Raw genomic sequence first — 27,681 nt, forward strand, 5'->3', positions numbered from 1 at the left:
TTTAGCGCAATAATCAGCCAGATAGGCAACATATTTAGTTACTGGTTCAGTACTGCAGCTTCCAACAGTATGCCATGTCTTGCCTTCCCTTTCCACTTCCACTTCTTTTCGTCGGCCTGGAGTGAAGAGAAAAACCCAGGGTAGAAAAACCCCTGGATATGAAGGAGCAATGTGACTCCCACCTTTTCCTCCCATGTGACTCCCTCTTTTTTCTCCCATGTGACTCCCTCCTTTTCGTCGCATGTGACTTCCTCCTCTTCCTATGTGACTCCCTCCTCATTCTTTTATGTGACACTAAATGAATCTTTGTGACAATTTCCAGCAAGACAAAAAGTGCTGTACTCCCAGTGTTATACAGTTCTTTGAAGAGGGGAATGGGGAGAAGGAGCAGACACCCAACTGTTTCCTTCCCCATAGAAAATGACAGCAGCTGTCCATGGTCATTCATTTAGTGATTCACTCAGCAGATCATTAAATGACGTTGGGTTACTGTTGTACACATGCTAGATACTTGCCCAGGATGATCATCATTGCTTGGCCTAGGAAACAATAATCTAGTGTGCGAATGTCGCTTAAGGCTTTGCTGCTTCTGATAATAAGTCTCAGGAGATTTGGTTATGTTACCACTGTGCTACCCATTGTTTTTCCTACTAAAAAGATCTGGTAACTGAGAATCTGAAATTTCCCTGCTTCTGCTTTATTCGTTCTGGGAAAATGTTTCTACCCCACATCTCCTTCTGTTACTATCAGTCATCAGCTCTGACATCAGGAAGCAAAGTCTTGTTTTAAACCATGATGGCCACCCTGATGACAAAAAGGAAATCAGCTGCAGGCAGCTCAGACATTATACTGGTCATTTATCTGTAGGTCTATTTAATTGTATGAGCAGACAACTTGTGCTACCTGTTATTTAGGTACTTTGTACACTGATAACTTTGTACCCATTATAGGGTCATTTTAGAAAACCGGTCAGTGCTTTACAAGAAATTGACAGTATAGCCCATATAACTGTATGTGTCTGAAATCTAAAATCTAAAGGAAAGTAAAAATATATTTAATCTAAATAAATTCTAAATAGCATGAAGAACATAATAAATTGAAGCAACAGTTGGTTGGTTTACATATTGAATGTCCTTACCATCTGGCAAACTCCCCAAGCAGACTTGAAAGCCAAATGCTACACAAAGGGCGCAGTGACAAAAAACTAAAACCACCTTACAGTGTGTACATTGAAACCCAAGGGAACATGACAAAGAGAATCACACATGGAAACCAATACATATATAATTTGGAGAGGTTACAAGAACACATGTGGTTTTCAAGATGCTTTCAAAACACATTTTAAAGATGACTATTACACATCTATTACTCACAGAGCTAGGAAAGAGCAACATATTTTACCCCAAAATGATCAAAAATGTTATTGAAACAAGTACGTTATTTTATACACAGTATATATATATATATATATATATATATTATTATTAACCACCTGGGCGTTTCACTGAGTTATTTGAATTTCCCGCCCCGCCTCCCGCCCGCACGTCATCAGGGATTGCCGAGGGACACGTACACGCAACGCGAACAGAGAAGAGAAGAAGAAGCCGGCGGAGAAGACAGGCACCCGACGCTGGAGAGGGAGATCGAGGCTGGAGAGGGAGATCGAGGCTGGAGAACGACGCTGGAACACGACGCTGGAACAACAGAACACAGGATGATCACAGCGGGAACAGGTAAGTGATGGCTTTTACCCACCTGAGAAAAGTTCGGGGTTAACACTTTCTGCAAGTGTTTTTACCCCGAACCAAGGTTGGGTTTAACGGCCAGGTGGTTAATAATAATAATATTAATAATAATAATATTATATATTAATATAAACAGGATTTATATAGCGTCAACATATTACGCAGCGCTGTACATTAAATAGAGGTTGCAAATGACAGACTAATACACACAGTGACAAAGGAGGAGGAGAGGACCCTTTCCCGAAGAGCTTACAATATAGGTGAGGGAAGTAACACACAATAGGAGGGGAGATATGTAATGGTGGGAAGCAGTGAGGGTTTCAAAAGACAGAAGAAGATGGATAGGCAAGTTTGAAAAGATGGATTTTGAGTGCTCTTTTGAATGAGCAGAAAGTAGGAGCAAGCCGATAAGGACGAGGAAGACCATTCCAGAGAGCTGGGAAGCTTTAAAAAAGTCTTGGTGTCGTGCGTATGATGAGGTTATGGGTGAGGAAGCCATTAGTAGGTCTTTGGAGGAGCGAAGATACTGTTTAGGGGAGTATTTTTTTAACAGGTCACAAAGGTAAATTGGGACAACAACTGTGGAGAGATTTGAAGGCAAAGCACGGGAGCTTGAATTTGATTCGGTGCTACTATAGTGTGATTCCTAGCACTATAGTGTTGTACTATAGTGTGTCTATAGTGAATGGTGTACCATTCAGCTTTCCCCTCCTAGTCACAGATACCATTTCGGAGCAGACTTCCCGACAGTAATTGAACCAGTCACAGTATTTGTGGATTTAACAGTAAGCTTTGGCACTTCATCCATTGGCATTCGGATGCTCCAGAGGTAAACTAGCTCTAAAATTTCACAGAGCTTTAAAAACAGTGGAGTCTTCCGTTCAAATCATGGAAGAAATGGAAGAATTTGTTCCCCTTTCTTACTGATTGAGCGGACTGGCAACCCTTTCTTTTACACCTCTATACAGGCACATTATGTCCACAGACCTTCTTGTTCGTCAACATCACTGGGCCATCGCACTTGCGGCAAGAATTTTCCTCAACCAGGAGACCATGTTGAAGGAGATATCGTGACGACATTCCTTCACAAAAAATTCCTTCAACATTTTTTGTAAGGGTATGCTTGTTTGCTGATAAAGAGAGACAACTAAAAAGAAAAGGACAGAACTTGTTACTGAAAGGGGACTGTCCCTCCAGGTCAGGGAAAGCTGGAAGATATGGTAATCCTGCACAAATAAATAAATTCAACCTAAAACTACAGTCATAAAATAGTTTACAGTGTATTTATAGTCATATTGTTTTTCTTATGTACTGAGTAGAAAACTGTTCCCTTATCCACAAATACTAGCTCGATACACTATAATCCCACCATATATTATTAGTAAACAGTATTTTTATAGCGCCAACATATTATGCAGTGTGTACATTAAATATATAGGAGTGTGTGATTGTCGGCTGAAGAGCTCATTAACTTTGTTAACAGTTTTCTTGACCTTTTTGGTATTTTATAGTCTTTCAAGCAACCGAAATCTCCATTTTTACCTTGTGTTAAATGTTGAAATTGTACTTGCAGCTGTCTGTTATCTTTCTGCAGCCGTCTACAGAAACCCAACATTCTATTAGCAGCTCCCCCACTGTGCTAAATGTGGAAGCTGGACTCTCAACTGTCTGTAAACCCCCCAGAGCACACAGCAACCAATCAGCATTCATATTTCACTCTTTCAATTGTTCTAAATTGATGGAACCTGACAGAAACTAACAGAAATTACTCCCAGGCTAATGTCACACTAGTGTGATATTTTTAAACAATACAGCTTGAAACAAACATATGATATTAGAATTAATGGGTTTGTGAGTGTCAGTTTGTAATTCCAATCGCCTCCAAATACGAGGGGATACTAAGAACTTATTGGCTTTGCCCCTTTCCAGATGAAATAGAAAAATGAGTGTGGGGGCATATGACAGCCTAATATCTTAGTATGTAACTGTGCAAATATCAGGTCTTTGTAATTCTTAAAACTGTTTTTCCTTTTAGTGAGAAGCTGTGATGGCAGAGGCACAAGCAAGTTGCACGTTGTTGGAGTTACGGGCCGTCATGAAGTTTTTGTTTCTCCAAGGAAAGTCAGCAAAGGACATTCACACTGAGATGTCACAAACACTAGGGGAGAAGTGTCAAAAGCTGGATATCTCGTTTCAAGATTGGGCATTTCACCATTGAAGATGAGCCCCGCAGTGGGCGCTCCCCAACCTTAACTGACCTGACAACCTGCGATGCTGTCCATGAGCTCATTTTTGAGAACCGGCGAATATCCCCAAAAAAGATATCCCAGATATTTGACATCTCACGGGAGCGTGTTGGGTTTGTTATCCCCACTATCCTAGACATGCGCAAGTTTTCAGCAAAGTGGGTGCGGAAATGTTTGAACGGTGATCAGAAGAAGTAACGAGCTGAAGCATCCAAAGCCATTTTGGCTCATTTTGAAGCTGCACTGGACTTTTTGGCTAGGTTAGTGACTGAGAATGAAACCTGGCTCCACATCTATGATTCTGAAACCAAGGAACAGTTAAAGGAATGGTGCCACAGAGGGTCCCCGCAGCCGAAGTTCTGAACCCAGAAATTGGCCAAAAATGTAATGGCGTCTGTTTTGTGGGACTACCTACCTTCTGTTGGGGGACTACCTACCTCAAGGCTCCGGTATCACCGGATAGTATTATGCTAACCTCCTGGACTAGCTGAAGTAGGCAATTAAGATGAAATGTCGTGGAAAGTTAACTAAAAGGATCCTTTTTTTGCAGGACATAGCTTTCTGGGATTTATACGTCACATATCCCAGGAGACTGTAGGACAGAAGAAAATGGTGGCACCCAGTGTCCAGTGCACATCAGGAAAAAAAACTTAGAAGGCCGGATGGTGCAGGACCGACTGGACTTAGTTTGCTGAGTGATTAATGGCTTTAAACCTGTAAAGGTGTTATTCTTTCTGAAAGTTATCCTGCAGATCCCTCAATGGCGCAGGTCCTTTCCACAATCCGGACCTGCGTTGTCCTTGAATTCCTCTTCATTCTGGGGAGGAGGAAGTGCTGGGCACTGCCATCTTCTGTCTTCTCTTCCATCTTCTTCTTCTTGTTACATCACCTGATCTTGCATTGTGCTAGTGCGAGATTAAGTGTCATAGCCGCTGTGAAAAGGGAAAAAAAGGAGCAACCAGAGCCTCCTGGGATGCATATTGTAGGTATCCCGGGAGGCTCTGCGCTCCCATTAGGAAAAAAAGAGAAACGACATTTTACCTAATTTATAAGGGTTGTCGATGCTTCTATGTAAAGTAAAAATGTTGAGTTTAGGTCCATTTTAACTCTGTCCACACACCCCCGGCTCTACATTGCAGACAAGATGAATGGAGAACATTTCTAAAGTCTTGTTCTAAGGTGACAACGCTGCTGCTCTGATACAGTATTGATGAATAGGTGTTGTCCTGGGAAAAAAAACAGCCAGGACCTGTAAATCACATAATATTTATTGTTAGTTCTTGGGTTGATACACTTTGTTATTTTGCATGTGTTGTTGCTTTATTGCTCCCTTTATTATCACTGGCTTTATATGGGTTGCATTGTTGTGTGGTTAGTCAGGTTTATTAACATACCAAACTCCAGCACCCATAACCTATAAATCAGGAATGAAAATTTATTTTAGGATGAGTTTGCTTTAAAATCACTGTTTTGCTGTCATCCATCTTGAAAACGTGCGATGTTGAACATCAGCTGACACCGGAAGTGCTCACGCGGCCATTTTGTTTCTCTCTAGGCATAGCCTGGCTGCCTTTGCTTTTCCCATCAGCCATCTTAGTAAACTGCTGTCACCGTTTCCCGAACAGAGGCTCTTTATAGTGTTCTAGCGGCACGATGAGTATAAATATGACATGTAATGAAAGAAAAAATACTTTCACTTCAAAAACTCACAAAATAGACAACCTAATAAAAAGAACGTCACGCGCCGCCTCCATCTTGATACTCCCAAATGTCACGCCGGAGCACGGACTACACTAGGCGTCTGATTTAATAAAAAGGTGTGCAAAGATGGCGTGGCTGCACCCCGTGATAACAATACGTATAAAGCAGCAAATGTTTGGTGAGGTGAGACGCTTGTATCTCAATGCCGGGTTTGTGACTTTTGTAGGTAATACGTGACTAATAGCCCCATTTTGCCTTACTTTAGCCCTCAGGCTTCCATAAATAATGTTGATAAAATAGCTTCGGTGACACTCCCCCTGGCGGCTAGCAGCAGGAAGCGCTGACTTCCGGCTAAGGCGGGTTGATAGCAGCCCGCGCCTCCTCTCCCCCTCCCAGAGCAGCAGAGGCAGCAGCACAAGCCGCAGCTCCCGCCAGCCCCTCCCGCCGTCGCCATTCCTCGCCCGCCCGGCTCTCTCCTTCCCTCCCTCCCCGGGGCCCCTTCGCCTCCGGATCGTTCCTTCCTCCCCATTCCTCCCTTGTTTTTCCTCCCCCCTCTCCTCCCTTCCCCGGTTTCCGTCCCGCTCTGTCCTCTCGCGGCGGTCACATCTCGTCTTGTGTGAAGGTAAGCATCGCTCGGTGGTCCTCGTGCTTTGTTACGGAGGTTGTGGGTTAGGCCCCGGGGCTTATTGTGGTGAGCGCACCATGTGAGGGGATCGTGCGGCCTCCCATGTTAACCCTTCCATCCCCGGTACCGAGGCCGCACCACGTGACCCGGCCCAGCAATGGCAGGCCATGGATGCTCCGCAGGTGCGAATGTGCAGCCTGGGGAGGGAGCTGTGACATTCACCCACCTTTCATGCTGCGTGAGGGTTTTCTGGGGATCCATTTAATAGAAATCTTTTCTAGTTATATTCTTATGTTTTATACTCCCCACATCCTAAGTGTGCGCTCTAGGCCCATTATCAATGATGAATTCATAATTATATCCGTATCCCGTCAATGGAGATATATTATTATTATTATTTTTATTAATAAACCAGATTTATATAGTGCCAATGTATTACATAGTGCTGTACATTAAATCACGGTTACAAATTACATGAAACAGGAGGAGGAGAGGATCCTGCCCCGAAGAGCTTACAATCTAGTAGGTGGGGGTATTTACACACAATAGGATGGGAGATATGTAGTGTGGGAAGTAGTGATGGTTTCAAAACACAGAGGACAAGTAGGCAAGTTTGAAAAAATGGGTTTTGAGTTCTCTTTTAAATGAGCAGAAAGTAGGAGCAAGCCGAATAGGACGAGGAAGACCATTCCAGAGAGTTGGAGCAGCTCTAGAGAAGTCTTGGAGCTGTGCGTGTGTGATGAGGTTATGAGTGAGGAAGTCATTAGTAGGTCATTGGAGGAGCGGAGAGAGCGGCTGGGGGAGTATTTTTCTATCAGGTCAGAAAGGTAAGTGGGACAATAACTGTGGAGGGATTTGAAGGCAAAGCACAGGAGATGAATTTGATATGATATATATGAATTTGAATGTATAAAGGTCCTAGATGGCCTGTTTGCCCTGCAATCACATGGCTGCAATTGACAGGATCTGCAAGGGAATTTCTGCACATATTGGAGCAAATTAGCCAATGTAACTTCCAACTTGAGTCAATAAAAATACTTTTATTCCTCCACATTGAGTGTAGAGATCCCTATAACTGGGCCAGGTACTTACAGATCTGTTTGCACTTCCAGTGATACCATTGGATCTGAAGACTGAGCTGATTATTATTTTTTGCCCCTTGGTTAAAGAATAAATCCCATATACCTTTGCACTCTCCCATAATAAATAGAAATGTAATTTATAATATGTGCTTTGCTGGAACGATCAATATAATCCCATGTGCTGACAAATATTCGGAAGGCAGATTGTTGTACACATTTTATTCTGATCAGATAAATCAATCAGGAATCAATGTGGTGCAGATTTGTCCTGAGATGAGCCGTGTCCTAGTCCTGGGATTTGTCTGGCTCTGACTTTCATGTTATGGGTGGTAATGGTGCACGTGGCGTGTAGTTGAAGGGTAATAATAATACATAGCAGGCTTGGCTTGTGTCCATCAGGCTATATCTGTCCTGGCCTTCTATCCGAGCACAATTGCTAGGATACCTTATATTTTGCAGAATGTTTTTTGTTCCCTGGAAATCTTCTTTTATTTGGATTTATAATATGATTTTGCTTCCTCCCGTGGTCTTCCTACCCCAGGTGCAGGGTTCATACTTCTCCATGGCCTGAGCTTGTATAAAGGCCGGGGCTTGGCAGGGTTCTGAGTGGTGTAATATTTTCTGATAACCCGACATTCATATCCGGGAATTGGGTTATTAAATAAACCTGGGCTTGTCCTTCATAATTACGTCTCTTAGATTGTAAGCTCTTCTGGGAAGGATCCTCCCCTTCATGTGTTTGTATTCGTCTGCCATTTGCATCCCCTATTTATTGTACAGCGCTGCGTAATATGTTGGCCCTATACAAATCCTGTTTAATAAGAACTTGCCCGCCCATGATTTGCATGTATTGTCTGTATCAGGTTAGTCAAAGGAATAAGTCAATATTGAAGGTAAGTATAATATTTCTTCCTAAACCCTGGGGTTAACCTGTCCCTGATCTGTCTTGGATCATGTTTGCCCTTCTCTTCCACATCCTCGGCCATCTTGATTGGCCGGGATGATGTAACTATGGCACATGTGAGTTCATTCAGTTCCTGAAGCCACAATTGTTGGATATCCCCGGAAGCGAATGTTACTCTGCACGTGTGTAGCTCGGCATTATTCATTATCTGGGTGGCAAATTTTCCAGGTAGAATACTGATGTGAGAAGGGACATCTCCTGCCCCTTTCTGCCATAAGGACCTGCATGATCCCAGATTTGTGAAGGGAACGTTAGTCAGCACTGCCTTTCTTTCCACTCAGATCTGTGTATTTTGGGTTAATTGTCAATTCAGGGCTCCATGAAGCTTTTTTTTTTTTTTAAATCCAATTGTTTTTTTATGCATTAGGGTGTGCTGCTAGTCTATTCAAAATAAATGAGCTGCTGTGGCATGACACGCTTCAATGCATGAAAACACAAATGCACCCGATCGTCTTTCCATAGTAGGTGTGCAGACTTCTTTCATATAACACAGATTATACTATTCAGGGTCCGTCACACCGGAAACCAAGACATCAGAACCGGATCTCGGTGCCCAGGTAAATATTCTGCACGATTCCTCTATGTACTTTATGTGGGAGGTGGGATGCTTTGATCTAAAATGAACATTTAGGTAAAGAAAGTTTAAACCCCGGAATATTATCTAGATCTTAGATGTAATGGCTTCATTTAGACCCCCAGAGTTTTACCTGGCAAACCTACAAATAAACTTTCCATTGAATAGAGCCGTGGGCACCATAGACTGGGTTTCATATATCTTCCTTTATTCATCTTTATTATATGATACTTTCCAGGTAATCTATTTGAAAGATAAAGTTGTGCTTTCTTAGAGCAGGGCCCTGCATTTCTGTAATTGCTGAAAATGCTCCTAGCCTGAAACTGGAGAACAAATGAATGTAGTCCCCTATAGGGCAGGGAAGCTGTGTACATTGCAGAGGGGGTTACATCTATGTAGTCTTTTTCCCATGCAGTGTTGGGAGTTTACACCAGAATGTAAAGCTTTCCAGCATCCTCCAGTCTGTTTGTTGTGTGAATAGAGCAGCTCTACGTCCGGCTTCTCATGTTAAAACCTGGAAATCTGCATCATTCATTAACAAATTCACTCTTATAAATTATCTTCAGATCCGTTTCAATTTAGGATGACTGGAATGATGGTGATATGAGTGTTGCTAAAGTCAAACATCCCTTCCTTGTTATAAAAATGTGTTCAGTTAGTCCTCCAGTCATTTTCATGTGCATTTACTAGATACTTTTTGCAACAATTTATCATATGCTTGGAATGTCTTTAGTTTAGCTACCCCATCATACTGTAGATATCTGGGTGTAAATGCCCTCACTCACAATACAAGGCATAGGAAGTGAGGTATTCATAGAAGCAGGAAGCTGACATTGTTGCCACTCTGCTGCCCTCTAGTGTCCTAATAGAGATGGTGAAAACTACCAGCTCAAAAGAAGTGAAGATGGTCCTATTTTAGATGAAGTAGTTAAATCCCCCCATTTATTTGATGGTAACTTCATTTTGAATCTCTTGTCACTCTGAAGGGCACTGGCGATCAGAACAGTTGGAGAGATTGAATTCCCCCGAAACTAGCCAAATACTAATTGCCGTTTCTGATGAAAATGTTGAATCTATCAAATCCATTGCATTTATGATTATTTGGTTAGGATGGTGATCTTGCCCCCCCATGTGCAGAAGGAGCACGCAAGGGCCTCTGCGCTCCCATACATTCATTGATTTGAGAATTAGGGGGCGGTGCTGCACTTTTTTTTTTTTTGCCTGTTGCATTAAAAAAAACCAAAAACCCAAAAACGTTTTTTTTCTTGTATAAAAGGGTTGTCTACCCTTTTTTGTAAAGTGAAAATTGTGAGTTTAGGTACTTTTTAACCGTTGTAATAAAATTGAAAACTTGTGCTATAAATAACCTTTTGCCTTGGATAGAAAGGTAAGACCATTCAGATCAGTGGTTAAACAAGTCAATGTTAAGTTAGATACTTGTAGTCCATCACAAGATGTAATAGGAATCTTGATATTGATTATGGATGGCATTGCAAGAAAAAAAAAAAAATCAGCGTTTACCTAGCTTACCCTATACAGATGGCAATAATAACCTGACACAAGTTCCAACCCTTCCACCATTAGTTTAAGCCAAACTATTTATTTTATTATTGTCTGTCGCAGTCCAGTACATGGTTTATAAAATAATCCAGATAAACCTGGCACTTCTGTATAAAAACCATTTTTGTTCTTCGTTTAATCACATGTGTTTTGTGTATCGTACCCCCTTATACTGCTAAGCAGCAGCAAACAAGGCTTGCTCTGTGAGCAGTGCTTATGGACAAAATAATCTGCTACTTTGTAGTCATTCTGAACATTCTTTTCTTTCTTGCTCCATGCTTAATACTTTTTGTTGGGCTTTTTTATTTAAAGGGAACCTGTCGGTGCTGTAGGAGCCCTTTCATACCTGCAGTGTGAACTTTGTGGTTGGCCGCTCTGGGCATACAGCAAACTGACCTACTTGGCAGTTGTAATCCACACAGCAAGTAACCAGGTTGGCCACGGTGTGAAATGTCATAACAGCAATCGCTTACTTTCCCCCTTTGGGAATTACTACTACCGTGTGCAAAAAAAAAAAAAAATCAAATCCATTTGCTGAATAGGAGCAGATGGGACTGTGGTTTGGTGCACGGCAGAACGTTGCAGCTCGCTGTGGGTCTGAAATGGTGCTGATTAGGCTTCTACACAACATATAATTTGGTGTTCCCTCCAACATCCTGGCTGCTTCATACCCTGGGGGTTCTACAAATTTCTACATTTCTGGTGGTGTAGAGCTGTCTCTTCTTGCATGGTCCTGTCGTAGGACCGCTAGGGAAGGTTGGCTTATCCCAGATGTGTTTGGATTCTATGTAGGCATTGGGTGGTGCCGGCTTCATATTCTATGTAGTACTATGTTCTGTAATGCAGTTCCTTTTATCTACTGGTGGCAGTGATTTGCTTATTGTGTATAAAGCCCAGCGAGCTCTACTACCTGCGGGATGTGGTAGGTCGGTGTGAAGTCCATTAACCCATAATACCCATCAGATTTTTATTCTTGTTCTTTCTGTACTAAACATGTCTGGTAGCTGACATTCTGCTCTTGGACTGTTATTGAATAATTGTATTCAGACATGCGGTGCTTTAAGAATTGGGAAGCTTCCAATGCCGACATTAAAAGCGGCTTGGGTTTCTTTCAAGAGCAGCGTTGTCTGAAATCTGTGCTCTGCATGTGGAATGCCGGCGTACTCGGAAGGATCAAGTGTTCTTAAAAGGTTTAAATGCTTTGTATGTTGGTAACTTCATCTGCAAATTAAGACGTAATACATAAACCCTTCGTGTACCTCTTTGTTATTCGAAACCATTAATTTCTCTGAGTAGTAAAATGCTACTGTCAAGTTAAATGGGGGTTGGGGGAAGCGGCCATTAAATCCAAGGTTGGCGGGGCGTGATGGTACAGCTGCTTTGTTTTGCCCTTAGATGTTGCCCTTGTATAGGGGAAAATTGTCACCTTTTTTTACTGTTTGACAAATGATAAAAATTCCACAGGTCTTAATTTTGTTTAAATGGGTTAAGATAAATTTGAGGTAAAAGGGTGGGCACCGGCACCTTGTGATCACTGGACCTGAATGATCCAGTGTGCATTGTGTGTGTTCTGGTGCCGTCAGTGCTTTGTTTTCATGCTGTGAAGTTGGCAGGGTCTGACCCAGATTTCCATGGGAAAGGATTGTTAACCTCATTGCGTAGAGCAGGAGCACAACCAGAGGATCACAGTGTTTGTAGGTTGCAAAAAGTGCTGATTCTGCTCCCAGCCTGTAGTGAGGTGTATATGAGCTAGGAATGTCTGTTGTACAACAAGCCGAACTCCCTCTTCATATGTGCTGCTAGTGTTCAACAAATTTTAATCTATCACCATAAGACCATGCAAAATGTTGGTGTTTGTGGACACACAAAATGCAACTAGAAGTGACTAAGGGAGCTGTGAAATCAGAAAAACTAATTCTGATCTGCTTTGTCCTGCTCATTGTTTTGTCCAGTTTGCATACAACACATGCTGATGGGTTGTGTAGCCTTGTAACATTATTGTCGTATTTTTTTTCTTCGCATTAGTGTTTCCTTTTTCTTTTGTTTTGTTAGATTCCAGTAATAAATGCGTGCACTGGAGCCTGATAAGGTGTCCAGGTGTTTACTTGGTGGTGTGTGTGTATAAACAAAAAGTACATATTGTGAACATTATTGTAGTCATTTTTTTTCTATTCTTATAACTGCTAATTTCCCCCCCCTTCTAGTGTTGTCTTATCCTGTGACCAAAGACTACGTTGTACATATATTGCCCTGATCTAACAGAACTACTTACACCATGGACACCGGTGTCATTGAAGGAGGCCTGAACGTTACCCTTACCATAAGACTGTTGATGCATGGCAAGGCAAGTATATGATACGGTTTGTCTAAGCCATTGGCACACATGATGTGTTCTTCAAAAGAGACATTGTAGACCTTCTAAGCTGGCATGTCATGGCTGCTGCAAGACTCATATAAGCTTTCCTAGTAGTTGAGACTAAATATATTTGTTAAGCTATTTGGGGGTGACCTTGCATGTAATTCAGACCAGAGTTGTGCCAACTTGTTGGCTCTAGTTTACAGATTATTCATTTTTACCTAAAATATTTTTGTAATATACACTCCATCATCCCAGTTTAGTATTTTGAATCCCATAATGCATAAAGGCCAACAAATCTGTAATGGTGAATCAGTGAAATATTTCTTCTTAGGGGGCTCGGTAGACAGGCTGAGAAGCAGGCTTCAGAAGCAACTCTGTTGGTTAAAATGAAGCCCTATTACAGGTTGACAATCAAAAATCCGGCAATTGATAATCCGGATCCTTCACTTTCCCGGAATGAATAGCCCTTGCATTCCCACGGAGGAAGCAGTGGATTGCATTCGAGTGTAGTTCTGTCCGTTGCCACTAAGTGGCGCTAATACATTATAATTACAGGCAATTCAAAAATCCGGAAATTGGGAGAATTCAGCACTCCTTAGGTCCGGAGGTTGAATGTCAATTTTTGAATGTCAACCTGTATACAATATCATATACCGTAATTCTGTTCAACATTGTGGTTAGTATGAGAGCCTAATGTTTGATCTTTTGATTTTTTTTTTTTTTTTTTCTTTTAGGAGGTTGGTAGCATCATTGGAAAGAAAGGAGAATCTGTCAAAAAGATGCGTGAAGAGGTAAGCTGTAGTGACTTTTGTTACCAGTTTGTTTTGTATTGTACATTGAATTTTCACATCAGTCTGGAATCAATAAATTAACTGTATTATTCTTTCTCAGAAGTATGCAAATGTAGCAAGTTAAGAGCCAGGTATCAAGGTAGCGCAAAAATTCAAGCGTGAGCTAGGACTATTGGCTGTCTGGGACTTCATCCATTAGCTTCAGTTTTACACAAAGTTCAGTTGTTTTCCAATTTTATCCAGCTTCTTTAACCTGGGCTGATTCTCAGGGCACTGAGGGTTTTTTTTTTTTCTCTCTCGCTCTCCAAGACTGTATCACAACGTTATTCAAGGACATTCTAAATGTTCTGCATGAAACTGTAACCAAACTTAGTGCTAGAAGTTAGCAGAATTGCTAACCTAAAGAGCAAGCTAGCCTGCCAAAGGATTTGAGCTGTTGACCTTTCAAGTTGTTACTTTAATCCTGTGTGGCTTTGTTGAGAGCTTGGTGTATCAGTTATATTTTTCCCCTGCCCCCTGTTGAAGTGCTTCCTGTCAATTCTAAGTTAGACAAATAAAGGAAATTATTAGGAATTCATGTGTAAATGTCACTCAAAAGATTTTAGTTTTAGTAATTTATATAACTGCTTGCTGGGCCAATACTTGGATAACTTTGTTCTGTTTTTTTTTTCTTCTTTCTACTAGAGTGGGGCTCGTATTAACATCTCAGAGGGCAATTGCCCAGAAAGAATTATCACCTTGGCTGGCCCAACAAATGCCATCTTCAAAGCCTTCTCAATGATAATTGATAAACTGGAAGAGGTAACAATAAAGGTTCTGGGTGTTGACGAAGCTTGCATGTATGCTCCGTATCCTATAATTGTGTCGGACTTGGGTATTATGGTTCAGGCTCTACTGCTTGTAGATCAGCCACTATATCATGATGACTATATCATGATAAATGGTAGAGGAATAATATAAAGGGGCATTATTTACACAGGTGGTTTTCTAAGGAGAAGCATTTGACTTTTTCTCTAACCTGTTTTGCTTACATGTTCCTTAGGATATCAGCAGCTCCATGACCAACAGCACTGCCTCCAGTAAACCACCAGTTACACTGCGCTTAGTGGTTCCTGCAAGCCAGTGTGGGTCACTGATTGGCAAAGGTGGCTGTAAAATAAAGGAAATCAGAGAGGTGAGTGTGTAAAATACTGTATTAGTTAAATCAGAACTGATGTTTAAAACTAGTCTATCGAATATAACACACAAGCTCTAAATTATTTCTTCTTAATGGTACCATTAAAAAAGCAGTTTTATTTCACTTTATCCTTTTACTTTCAGGCTTTCTTTTCTGGTAAACCAATCCCCTCAAAACTGCTTCATTTGGCAAGTTCACTGTCATGTAGAATGCAAGACATTCCCTCATTTTTGCTTTAAGCCCCACAGAGGGTACACACAGCCTCTGCTCTAGAATATATATTTATGTATGCCTATCATACACCAGTTTACCATAGTATTTTTTTCACAAGATTGTAAAAACAAAAAATATTTTTTCTTAACTGTTTGTTGTGCAGGAATGATTTCCTCAAGCACTTATTGTGAACTTCATGCAGTCTTTTTGAATGTAAAAGCGTGTTTTAAAGTGTCAATATTCATACTCCTGAAAAGCAGCCTCTTAACAACGTGTGCAAGTCTGCACTAGAACTAGTCAGGTTTATTATAGTCATAAGTCACAACATTGTTAAACCTAATTCTTAGCCTATATATAGTATACCAGGCTGACATTTACATGCATCTGTACAAATATGAATAGAAATGTCTTTTGTCTGATTGTAGATGTGTTGCTTCTTGTTTTTCAGAGTACAGGAGCACAGGTTCAGGTTGCAGGGGATATGCTGCCGAATTCCACAGAACGTGCAATCACCATTGCTGGTATTCCTCAGTCCATCATAGAATGTGTGAAGCAGATCTGTGTGGTAATGCTGGAGGTGAGGACAGAGTACAATAATGTGGGGAAGTTACAGATGACACTGGACTATTTGACCTTCATATTTGGAACTTTTTTCCACTATTTTTCTGTACCCAACCTGTTTGTTCAGAATATACTGACAGCCTGCCAGTCAATGGCTAGTTGACATGTATTCTGGTTTGTAAAACCTTTGTTTATCATCCATTGTGAATGTGGAAGACATTTTGATAGCATTGTTATGCTAAATACAGGAGGATTTAGGTACTGGCAACAAAGAGGAGCCAGCCCAGGCTTCCCAAGAATGTCCTAACTTAATTTCCTAGTATAATTTTTTTATGCAACTCTTCCTCCTTTGCTAGCTTTTAATTTTTCACCTCAACTGGCCCCTTTCATTTTTTATTTTTTTTAAATCTCTACATTGTTTAGATCTGGCTGTGCTCAGTCACAGCCCTGTTTTAGGAAACTGGTCCCCTTTGTGCAATTCCCACATCTAAGCCTCCTCAATAGAAGTAAATTGTCCGTATATCTAAGGATATGTCCCACTGTTCTGGTTATGCTCTTGTTACTAAGTATTAACTAATTCTAACTGAATTTTCAATCTTGCCTTCTAGTCTCCTCCAAAGGGGGTCACCATCCCATATCGGCCAAAACCCTCCAGTTCTCCGGTGATTTTTGCAGGCGGACAGGTAAGTCTTAGTGTGGGTTTTTGTCCTTTTTTTCTAGTGTGGTCTACACATGATCTGTGATAAAATGTTCTGTAGCATAATTTGTAAATAGCAAGAATTAACAGCTTTTCCAAATGGTATACCATTGCAAACAACCCTCATTCCCTAGCTTTAAATAACTAAATTCAAATGCAATAAAATATTTTTACAACTTGCATGTCAAAAAAGTACAGAAAATACACATTAATCTTACCAGTAATTAGGGCGTCCTTATTACCCCCTTAAATGAAATAAAAAAGCAAATTATGTAAGCCACTTATCCGATCTCACCTTATATTTAGACAAAGACAGATGTTTGGCTGGCTCCCACATGTGAAAAGGGCATGAAAATAAAAAACGTACATGTTTCAATTTAGGACTAGTAAATTACGCTAAAATGTGTTTTTGGGTTGAGATATTGTAGAAGAATGTTTAAGAATGTTTAAACCCCGGGGTGGTGTGCAGGAGATACCATGCATAGCCAATGTTATTTTTTTTTTTTTTTTTTTTTTTTTTTTTTTTTTTTTTTGGTTGCCGTCTTGTGTTCCCCACCTAGTAGTCACTCTGCCTTGGTGGTCATTGTGACCAAAACAAATGAGTGAAAATACAAAATGTTTACAGCTGTTGCTAGAGCAAGGCAGGGGAATTCTTTTGCTATAGATGTATGTTCCAGAGTTATCTGAGGGTATTTTTTTTTCCTGTGGACTAGAAATGAAGGAAAATCTCAACAGGACAAACTTGGAAAATGTTTTGGCAATACAAGCCTTTTCATATTCAGGAAATATGCCGTAGGTCACATGTCCTAACAGGTCTAATGGTACATTTGGCTTACTTGCACAAGTGGCATTAGTTTAGCAGCATGTTAAAACTCACACAACAATATTTGCAATTGTTAACTTCTCCTCCTCATGCACCCTAAAACATTAAAATGGGAAAACTTCAAAACGATTGAAACAATATATACGGTTATTTGTGCAGCTTGTGATCATCTACATTTTATTCCTATCCTGCACCAAAACATTTTGCAAATGGTAGTGGTTTGCGCCTAAACCCTATTAAAAACATTTACCTTAATAGGTACCATTCCTTAGTAATTTTTTTTTTTCAGTTCATAGTTCTGTTTACCCCCCCATATTTCTGTAGCGTTCATTGCATATTTCCATATGTCTCATGTTGACATTTATTGCCTGTGCACACCTAAACATATTTGTAAAATTTCTTCAATATAATAGGCCACAGGTAGTTGGGATGCGTTTATCCTGCAGCTGCTGTACAGGGGAGCCCTGCATCATTAAATGTTGTCTGTTTGCCTCCCTGAGCTAAATTCTGTCTAAACAGGCTGCTGTAAATAATCTTCCTGATTTGTTGTACCTGTTGTGTCACCTTTTTTGAACAAAGTGTTAAGTGTCTCTGATGGAAGTGCCTGCCTTATGAAGTCTTCATTTGCTTTTTCTTTCACTGAAGAGGAGTTGTAAGCATGGATCCAAAATGACCGACACATTATGAACTTGCCATATCTAAGAATAAGCAGAGTGCTGTATTCAGGTGCAGTTATACCGTATGGCTGCTTTATGATCACTACATGCCACAGTTCTGTAACAGAACATATGTTTATAGTCTCTTTGGCACACAAACATGCTACAGGATACAGAGACCTTTCATAGGTAGTACTAGGGTTAGACTTGGACAGCCTTTTGTGCCATCAGGGTATACGGTTTGTTCCTTGATTCAGTTCTGTTAAGTATTCTACATATGATCACTTCAAGTTGCTGCTAATCCTTTACATGTTCTAATTTTCAGGCTGGTAATTAAGGATTTAGCATTAGGTTGATGCATTATTAGACTTAGATTGAAGATCATGTAACTTATATTTTTATCAGACAGTGCACTGTTAGTGGAATAACTTGTTTTTTTACTTTACAGAGATCAGTGTTACAGTTCATACTAGTTCTTCAATGCTGATATTTACTTGTGGCATAGGAATCATTTTATCTACACACAGCCTGAAAATCATGTTGCAGTTCTGGTTTAAAATGTATTATGAGCCTAAATATACACTGAGATAGATATGAGTGAAGTGAAGGAATAGCTTTGATCTTGTGGCCTCATTTTGGATCCATGACCCGACTCATCCTTTCCAATGTAAAGTGGATGTGGTGGCTGGGGTTATGACGTCTGAGGACTGAGGCTGTGACTTTTATCAGAGATAACTGAATCCCGTTTTCGCTTTGTTCAACAGGTGTCGCGCCAGGCCGGAGGGCATGCATGTGAGACTGACCTGTGGGAGGGGCGGAGGTCCCACACAGGGGGAGTCTCCCTAGATGCTGTGGATCTCCATGGGGTAGGTCCTGACATTTACTCTAATTAGACAGTTTTACACAATTGCTCTATACACTTTTTTGTTTCCCTGCTTAAAAGAAATTTTTGCAAATGTATCTAAATATTCTAACATATGAACATCTGTTAATTATGTGTGCCAAGTTTTTATCACAGATCATGTGCAGTTTTCCTGCTAGAGCAGACCTAGAAATACTGCAGTCTATTGCACTCAAGATGTATTACTTTTAGACTTTAAGTTTGAAACTCTCTTTTAAATCTGGTGCTTTGTGGAGTATTGAAATGCTTATTAGCCCTCCTAAGTCCGCCTAGCTTCCTTTTTTTCCCATGTATAGCTGGTTAGCATTTGCCTTCACACGCCTAGCTGGCTGTCACATGGATTTAATCGAACTCTATTTTGCTCCTTTTTCTAGGCCTACACCATTCAAGGACAGTATGCCATTCCTCAGCCTGATGTAAGTGTGTTTTGCATTTAAATCAATTCCTTGTGGGTATTAGTTCTGGGTATTTCAGTCTGATTCATGTTTTAAGCAGTGCACATCTTGCTTGTAACTGCTTTGCTTGTGTATGAAATAACAGATTGAGTCTCCAGGAAAATGCCTTAGCTGTGTCTTCCTAGAACAGTGAGATGACACCGCTAAGGTTCAAAGTGTTCTCTATATCACAGCACTAATATTTCTTCTATTTGTGTTCTTAGCTGTATATTGTGCTAAGCACTCTGTTCACATTATCCATTTCCTGTGCATCTGTGTAGAACTGCGTTATTTTTCTTCCTTAGCTGACCAAGTTACACCAACTGGCAATGCAGCAATCTCACTTCCCTATGTCCCATAGCGGCAACACTGGATTCAGTGGTAAGGAATCTTTGCTTGCCTTCTGTTTTTAATTATCCACACTGCTCACTGCTAGCTTCTGCTATTTCTTCAGTCTGTTAGCTAATCTACTCATGAGCAGTACATCCATGTTAACCAACTTCTAAGGAAAACAAGGCACCTTTTTGCAGTATTGCATACACGTTTGAATAAAGTGAAAGTGAGAGATTATATGGGCAGGGGATGTTTCCACATACATGGCAGTTTCTGTGGGTTGTATAGTTTTAAGGGAGGGAAAAATGTAAATTTGCTTTGCTCTGAACTCATTTCCTTTCCGCTTGGAAAACATCTCTTTATCTATACATTCCAGAATTTATACACCCGACCAGCCAAGCCTAATTATAAGATTATGCTGACTGTATGTGGCCTATCGGCACAGGTGAAGGAACCTGCACCTTGCCTCAGCTTCTCTCTAGATCCGCAGTTGATGCAGGTTTTTTCCCTTTTTTTGAACAACGTTATACCTGAGGGGAAAGATTGGCTAGTTTGCTATAAAATAGGGCCTTGATACTCATCTTAATAAGGTAATGCAGACTTACTCATATTTTCAATCCTCTGTTTATGGTTTGCAGTCGGCAGACTTCTAGACTTGTGCTTCATTACTTTCGCAAAATACAGCCGCTCATGCCCCACATAGATTTACCAGCCCCTTTTAGGTGCATCTTGCTTGACCAGGTTTGGACACCTTTTTGCTTTAAACTGGACCTAAACCATAAAAAAAATTTCACAGGTGGCAAGTCCTTTATTGCAGAGGGGATAGGCAATGTCCTGTCGGGAAAAAAAAAATAAATAAAAAACTCGCTTGGTGTCATTTATTACGCTCGCCTGTGCTCGGTTCAGCGTGGGCGCGCCGCCTTGAATAATCTTCTCCAATTTGGGTCTTTGGCCATCTTGATTGGCTGGGTGGGATGATTTAGTTCATGAATTCCCAGAAGCCTTAGGGCTTGCTGGGATATCTGGCACATCCTCGCATCCTACCCTGTGCTCCACATGCACTTCAAATCACATCCTTTATATGGCCTATATGTAATTTCTGCTCTAAATTCAATGAGGGAAATGGTTCCCAAACTGTGTCACAAAGTTTATTCATATAGCTGGGGTATAGATGCACACAGCAGTCAGACACATAGGGAGGACCCTGCTCCTTACAGTTAAAGGGAAGGGGTGTATAGAAAGATACTTGGGAGTAAGTATCTGAACAGGTGGAGGTGAGGAGATGCTATTTGAGTCAGGTGACCTAGATCACATATGTTTGCCTGAAGAGATTTTCATTTTTTTCATCTCCTATATCCTACTCTTTTAGCAGATACTCTAACCTTATTCCAGTTCAGTAGTCTAAAAAAACATACCATTTAGTTTTTTACTGCTTTTGGTTTGTTTTGTTAATGTGTTATTTATTTTGTAGGAGGTATTGATGCTTCAGCTCAGACAACTTCCCACGAACTCACCATTCCAAATGATGTAAGTGTATTGACCAAACTAATGGTTAAATTTATACCTTGTTTCAAGAAAAATCAACTTTGAGTTTGAGCTGCTGCTTTTAACGAATCCTATATTATGAGGTATTATCCCTATTGCTCACTTTGTTATATACCTTTGCCCATTGAAAAACCGTCTCTCAACCCATGTGTCAGAATGCTTATATGGTGTGACCTTATTTGTAAGACCTCACTAGGTGGAAAGTATTACTTTCATGTATGGCATAGTTTGTGTACTTTAATAATAAATGGTGTTTTAGCTGTCAGTGGAAGGTCTTTTCTAACAAGTTTGCAACATTGGCCTACAAACTCCAAATGGGATTAATTTAATAATTTAATAACGCAGACCGAGTAGTCCTTTTTGTCGTCTTTGTGAGTTCATAACTCAGAAAAAGCGTGTACATATTCTGTGGCCCAATACTTTAATGGCTGCAAGCTTTTCCAAGTTAGATGCTCAGAATAAAAGATGGTGGGTTTGGCTTTCACAGTAAAAAGAAATACCTCATCCTATAATTAGGTTACATAGGAAAACTTGTCTTTCGAAGTCTAAAATTTTGTTTTTACAGCTCTATGCAAGTCATAGTTCAGTTAAATTGGTTTTGGGTGCAAGAAGACTGAGATTAGGGCTATCTGTGATTTGCACTGGTACAAACAATACTTTCCCATTAAGATTATACAGACTCTTCCAGATGCTGAGTGCTTAATAGAACATCTGATAAACTGTTAAGAGTTTGTAGCTGTTCATTTTAGTGTTTTTTTTTTTTCAATGGTCAAGTGGGTTTCTGTTAAAATGCTAAATGAATGCATTTTGATTTATTATGTCAATAAAGTAAGGCATATTTCTGAAGTTTTTTTTTTTTTTTCCTTTCAGCTGATCGGTTGTATCATTGGCCGTCAAGGAGCTAAAATAAATGAGATTCGCCAGATGTCTGGTGCACAGATTAAGATTGCTAACCCTGTTGAAGGTTCCACTGATCGTCAGGTTACAATTACTGGGTCCACAGCCAGCATTAGTTTGGCCCAGTACCTTATTAATGTCAGGTAAGACCTTTAGTTCAATTTTACTGGAACACGTATTTTGAAATTTATGTTAAGTTATGCCAGTGTCCCACCACAGACTCTGCATGTTCTTCAAATGTATTTGATTCTGCACTAACTTTGGTTTTTTGGTTATTGGGAAGCAATTATTATTTAGGTACTTTATGATCTACATGGCTACTAAGCTATCTGCATGTTTACAGTTCTGCCCTACTAATAATGCAGGGTCTATTGTCTCTAGATCTGAAGGTTTTTGTGTAAAATTTCCATTGTACATTTCTAGCTTTGCATATAAAACATCCTAATAGGGCTTCCCTAGATCTAAAAGTGGGTGCAACTGGAAGTCAAATCACCAAAGAGAGCGCTGTGTATGCAGAATATATATATTTAGCTCTGAAGCTTTTTACCTTTACTGGTTATTAATATATATTAAACTAAGCAATGCAACAGATTTCCAAAAGGCCGCAGTGTGTAAATGTATTCCACTTTTAGGTTTAATTGTAAAGAAAAGCCAGCACTGAACTGAGATTTTGACAAACCTGATTAAAAAATTTGATGTTGGTGCTCAGGGTGGTGGTGGGTTTGTGCTAATGGAAGAAATTTCAGACAATTGTCATGTTTGTTACCAGACCAGTGCACCCAAATTGAATAAAAGGGAAATTTTGGTTTTAATGGGACTGCTTCTGCTTTTGACCTTTCTTGCCATAGATTAGGCAGTGAAAGCTTCACCTCTTGGAGCATTCTGGTATTGCAGTTTTTGGTTTCTAAAATACTATTAAATGGACGGTTTATTTAATAACGTTCCAATTGGTAGGCCTAGACTTCATTCAGGGTCTGACAAAGACCTTTTATTCGACGGGATGGTCTAAATTTAATCTAAGGCACGTCCTAAGGTTGAGGTCAAAAGCAGTTTGGTTACTTTTCATTAAAACCAAAAATGGCTTTGAAAGAATATAGCTGCTCTGGTTTGTTCTGCTTTATTGCTTATAGTAGTAATCTGCAGTGCATCTCTAATTTTTCCAAGCACTGTTAAATGGTAAATTTACAGGAAAACTAATCTGAGCCTAAATCTTTAAAAAAAAATAAAAGGATTCGTGCCTTATCTGCCTGACAAATTTTAGTGATTTTAAAACAAAAATGGCAAGTCAGGCGGAATTTAACTAGTGGTACGCTTCCTGTGCTTGATAGTTCTGCTTGCTCTCCGCTTCCATTGTTATCCTCCTGTACTCCTCCGTTTGTACCTACCCTCCCACCCACCCGTTTTTGTTTTTGTTCCCTTTTCTTTTCTCCTCTGTTACAGTCTAGAAACTGCTAAACCTTCCTCCTCCCAGAACGTCACGACCCCTGACCTTCTCAGCATCTCTCAATCCTCCACCCCTTCCTCTTCCAACGCTGCCCCTTCTCTGGTGAGCGCCTCCGCGACTGGGGGTGGTGATCCTTCCTCCGCCTCAAACTCCTCTTCCTCGGAAACACCTTCCAGCCTCCCTAATCCCTCGACTGCCCCTTGTGTCTCCAATCTGCTTGACATGAAACCCGTCCCGCTCCTGGCTCTAAATGTCGTGTCCACCGCCTCCTCTACCTCATCCTCTGCTGTTCCTGCCTCTGCTACCCAGCTGTATACTAAAGTGAAATCGGAAAAGCAGCGTTTCTCTCCTTATTGAGTAGCCCGTTTGACTAGTTCAGCAGACTGTTGAACACCTACGCATCATTTTTATTTTTATTGATTTTTGACTGTATTCTGCTGCATCAAAGCCCCCTGTTTGCTACACATAAGTTGTACCACCTAGATGGTGGTTAGTTTGCAATATTTGGGGCTTATAAGTATTTAAAGATAGCATTTTTTTTTGGGGGGGGGATGGGGGGTTGTGACTGTAAATTTGCCAGTAGTGTTGGCTATTAGCATTCACTGTATTTCAATAAAGCAACTCTGGTTTGCTGACAGTGTTTAAGTTTGTTTATATTTAAAGGGTCGTTTTACATGTTACCTTTATACTGGCATTATGTTAAGTCAGCCTTTGAAAATGCTTATAAACTGGTATGGGTAAATCACACATAAGTCATAGCCCTTTTTTTAATGTTTTACATAAAACTCTAGTCTGGTTTGCAGGTTGTACAGTGTTATAGAATTTTACCTTTTGGTTGCCAGTTTAAAGATAAAAATTCAAAGCATTAATCATTTCTGTCTTCTCTTTGCCTAACATAATCCACCCTTTTCCTTCATTGAATCATATTTGCCTTGATCTGGTAGCAGAAGATTATACTGCAGTATGCCTGGGACACAGCCCCATAGAGCAGCAGTCGCCAACCATTGCTCTGTGCCTCTGGCCAGTGTGCCCCCAAGCGGGATCAGGTTAAGGACCCCGCTGGGAGGGCGCACAAGCCAGAGCCACAGACCTAATCCCCCGTACAGATCAGACATGACTTCAATATTGGGGAAGTTTCTTCCCTTTTGAGTGACACCCCGCTCCCCACACATGTGCAGTCCAAAGTCGGTAAATTTAGTGGTCCGTAGACCTGAAAAGGTTGGTGACCACTGTCATAGAGGGCTGTTGGAGACATCCCATAGCAGTCTTGTGTTCTCATGTGCAGCCAGGGCAGTGAATGCCCTAACACTGAATGTGAACAAATGGTGAATCTGTGGCCATCAGATCGAGGCAAGTATGAATTTGTGGAGAGCAGGTGGCTTGTTGGGCAGGGGGGATAGGATAAAGGATAATTGAATCCAGATTACAGCATTTGTGGGTTAAAATGAGAAGATTAATTCATCTAGCATTTAATAAGAGTATTCACAAAGGCCCAGGCTGGTGTATTGGAGATCCAATTCAGTCTGAATCCTGATCTCCTAAGAGGGGGGGGGGTCACTAGTGGATTTTGGCTTCCTTTAGGCCTTTGTGTCTACTACATTGCTCAATATTTGTTCTTTGCAGGTTTGATCTCTGGCAACAAATCAGAAATATCTGAATTTATTATGGAGTTGCTCATTACTCATTAGAGGTTTTCTTTTTTCATTCTAAATAGTTATGAGAAGTACTGAAAATTGCTTGTTTTTGCCAGAAATCCACTGTTGTAACTTAACTGTGCATGGAAACTTAAATCTCATGTAATATTATCAGCTCTCCTGAACTACAGGCATCTCAACTATGTAATGGAGAAGGAGGGTGAGATGTTTGTAGTTTAGAGGGTAGCCTAGGGTAACCATGCTTTCCTCCATACCTAACGGTATTGTACGAGTGTTACCCTGGGCAAGAAAGTTCTTCTTCTTCTACCGGCAGATCAGAGTGAAATATCCATTTTATCAAAGAACTGCTGCAATATATTACAATTTTTTGTTTTTGGATTTTAAATATGTGAAGTATTATTGCTTACCAGTCGCAGTGGCTGCATTTGTGTAGTCTTTACCTGGTACCTTTGTAAACAGAAGAGAAGGCAGCCATCCAGGCATGTCTGGTTTTGTTATCTTTTAATTACACAAGATGTGATGGGATTGGTAACATACATACAGATGGGATTGTTTTGCATTGTGTCCAGGAAGTGTATGGACCCTGCATTTGTGGGTCTGAAAAATGAAAACTAATGAAACACATTTGTATGTTTTAACATGTAAAAGCTGATCAAAGTAATGAATATTCAGTATCTGCACACTTCAAGCATTACAGAAGACCTGCTAGTTGTATTTTAGAAGATCTAGTCTCTCCTTCCAGATATTCACTCCTTTTCACCATCCATCCACTTTTTTTTATCAAAACAGAATCAATCACAAAAATAATGAAAATTCTCAAATCAATCATTAGTGTGTATGTGTTTAGTAGCTGAACGTGTAAAATCCATTGCAGTGTGGAAGCGGGTATTCTGTCCACAACTTTGTATTCACTTATCAACTTGACTGCTGTTAGAATTTCCATGTTCAATTTGGGGTTTAGCTGTAAAGCCAAGTTTAGAATAAATCTGTAAATTCAATTGAAAATGTGTTCCTCACTGACACACTTGTATATACATATTTCAACAGTAATGTGATTTTTTTTTTTTTTTTTTTTTTATTATATACTATGTATTGATATTCCTAAAAATGTTTTACCAATTAACATATGGGCTAATTTACAATATTGTCTACAAGGTGATTTCACACAATTCATCTACCTGTTCACCCATCTTACAGCCTAATTAATTGCTTGCCATAGAACGTTCATCCCACAGAAACCTGAGGTTGTCATATTCTGATTAGATGTGCACTGGTTAGTTGTATTGGGAACAGATTGGCATTGCTTAATGGTTGAGGAGTTTCATTAGACTCATGACAAAAGCTTTTGGTAATGGGAAACCACCTGGCAAACAACTTTGCCTCCCATGAATCCACCAAGTTTCCCCCATGATCAAACCATTCTAATTGCTAATTGTGGTGCCTTTTTTTTTTCTTTTTGTAAACCAATATTGATTGCCTGATGTGGGCAATCAAAGGTGAGGCTGGTGACTTAAGTTCCATGCTATTGTCAGATGGGAGGGTACCAAAATTAAATTCTACAAGTGCCTCACCATTTGAATTGTATTGGAAACACTACTAAGAATTTGGAAAATCTGCATATTTAATGTAGTGGTACACAGCCCCTGAGTACATGTGCTGCCCCACATTTTTACCACCACCTCCAGCTTGTACTTGATGTGGGAAACTGCATCATAAGCTCTGTCAGTTGAGCTAAAAAAGGATGCAGAAGGCTAAAATGTCCCCAATGTCCAATAATAGGGTTTTAGAGCAGCAACTGGCCGCCATACATGTATGTAGGTGGTAAAGCAGCTTGTGGTTTGCTTAGTGGTCCACTGTTAGTTTGATAAATGCTTCAGGTTTGTTTAGTTTGCTTACATCCATCTCGCACATGTCAACCAAAACTGACACATTAGTTTGGTTCAACTATGATCAAAAGGTAAGACTTGACAATGCCAAACATATCCATCTTCCACCAGACATAACTAGATTTCTTATGGTATAAAAGTGTATCTGCCTTATTAGTACAGTTCATTTTATGCCTTCATAACATGTTTTTTCTTCTCCATTTAGGCTTTCTTCAGAAGCTGGTGGCATGGGAAGCAGTTAAACAACTTCCAGCATCTCCTCTCTGTTTAGCTCATGTCAGTCTGCATAGCCCTGCAAACAGCCTTTTTTCAGGTTTTAACTAGTTTGCAAGTTTTCAGTTTCATCGTGCTTTTTTTTTTTCCTCATCCACTCATGAATTTTTCTTTTATTGAAATGACATTTTAACTCAGTTTTGGTTTTCCTCTTCTGCTGTTAAAACCTGCTGATAAAGATTTTAGTTTTATAAAAGTTTGTCCTGTTACCTAATTTTTTTTATTTAAGTCACAATGTAAAGAGTGGGTTATTAAAAGCATTTCAATTTAGTTCTGTAATGTCAGGAATTTTTCAGAAAACAAATAAAGACGGACTGAAATTTTGTGGTTTCATTTGCTTTTATGAACGTGGGTGCCTTCTTGAACAAGAGCTATGGTGGTTCGGTCCTGGATTTTGGCACAAGAAACTTTTTCATAAGCAGCATACAATTTGGCTTAATCTACAATTGGCAGCGCCAAAATGTAATGTCTAGTGTAGGCTGACTTTTTTCAAGATAAATGTATAGTGTTTCAGTATAGTAAGTGTATTCACTTTTTTT

General features: G+C 40.1%; 1 protein-coding gene across 4 annotated transcripts; it reads left to right on the forward strand.

Annotated features, from left to right (window-relative positions):
• The first annotated feature begins 6,070 nt into the window (after positions 1-6,070).
• On the forward strand, positions 6,071-27,465 carry PCBP2 (poly(rC) binding protein 2). Of its 4 annotated transcripts, none has more exons than XM_072406048.1 (13): positions 6,071-6,314; positions 12,702-12,841; positions 13,591-13,647; positions 14,332-14,448; positions 14,690-14,821; positions 15,486-15,614; positions 16,207-16,281; positions 18,539-18,640; positions 19,050-19,091; positions 19,415-19,490; positions 20,914-20,969; positions 21,858-22,027; positions 23,325-26,946. In XM_072406048.1, exons 2-13 carry the CDS (start codon positions 12,773-12,775, stop codon positions 23,683-23,685), a joined length of 1,386 nt encoding a protein of 461 aa, XP_072262149.1. In that variant the 5' UTR covers positions 6,071-6,314; positions 12,702-12,772; the 3' UTR covers positions 23,686-26,946. The 4 variants fall into 4 exon arrangements, with proteins under 4 accessions (XP_072262149.1, XP_072262156.1, XP_072262165.1 ...); XM_072406064.1 differs by lacking the exon at positions 23,325-26,946 and adding an exon at positions 27,075-27,465 and having other exon boundaries at positions 6,076-6,314; XM_072406055.1 differs by lacking the exon at positions 18,539-18,640.
• The last annotated feature ends 216 nt before the right edge of the window (positions 27,466-27,681 follow it).

This window comes from Pyxicephalus adspersus, chromosome 1 (genome assembly GCF_032062135.1).
Source record: "Pyxicephalus adspersus chromosome 1, UCB_Pads_2.0, whole genome shotgun sequence".
In the NCBI taxonomy this organism is placed as follows: Eukaryota; Metazoa; Chordata; class Amphibia; order Anura; family Pyxicephalidae; genus Pyxicephalus; species Pyxicephalus adspersus.

What these genes read in the sequence shown, in the direction of transcription:
- PCBP2 (XM_072406048.1), top strand. Translation starts at nt 12,773, where the DNA reads ATGGACACCGGTGTCATTGAAGGAGGCCTGAACGTTACCCTTACCATA. An exon ending in TCTGTGTGGTAATGCTGGAG is followed by an intron (nt 15,615 to 16,206) that starts GTGAGGACAGAG and finishes CTTGCCTTCTAG; the next exon opens with TCTCCTCCAAAGGGGGTCAC. An exon ending in ATGCTGTGGATCTCCATGGG is followed by an intron (nt 18,641 to 19,049) that starts GTAGGTCCTGAC and finishes TCCTTTTTCTAG; the next exon opens with GCCTACACCATTCAAGGACA.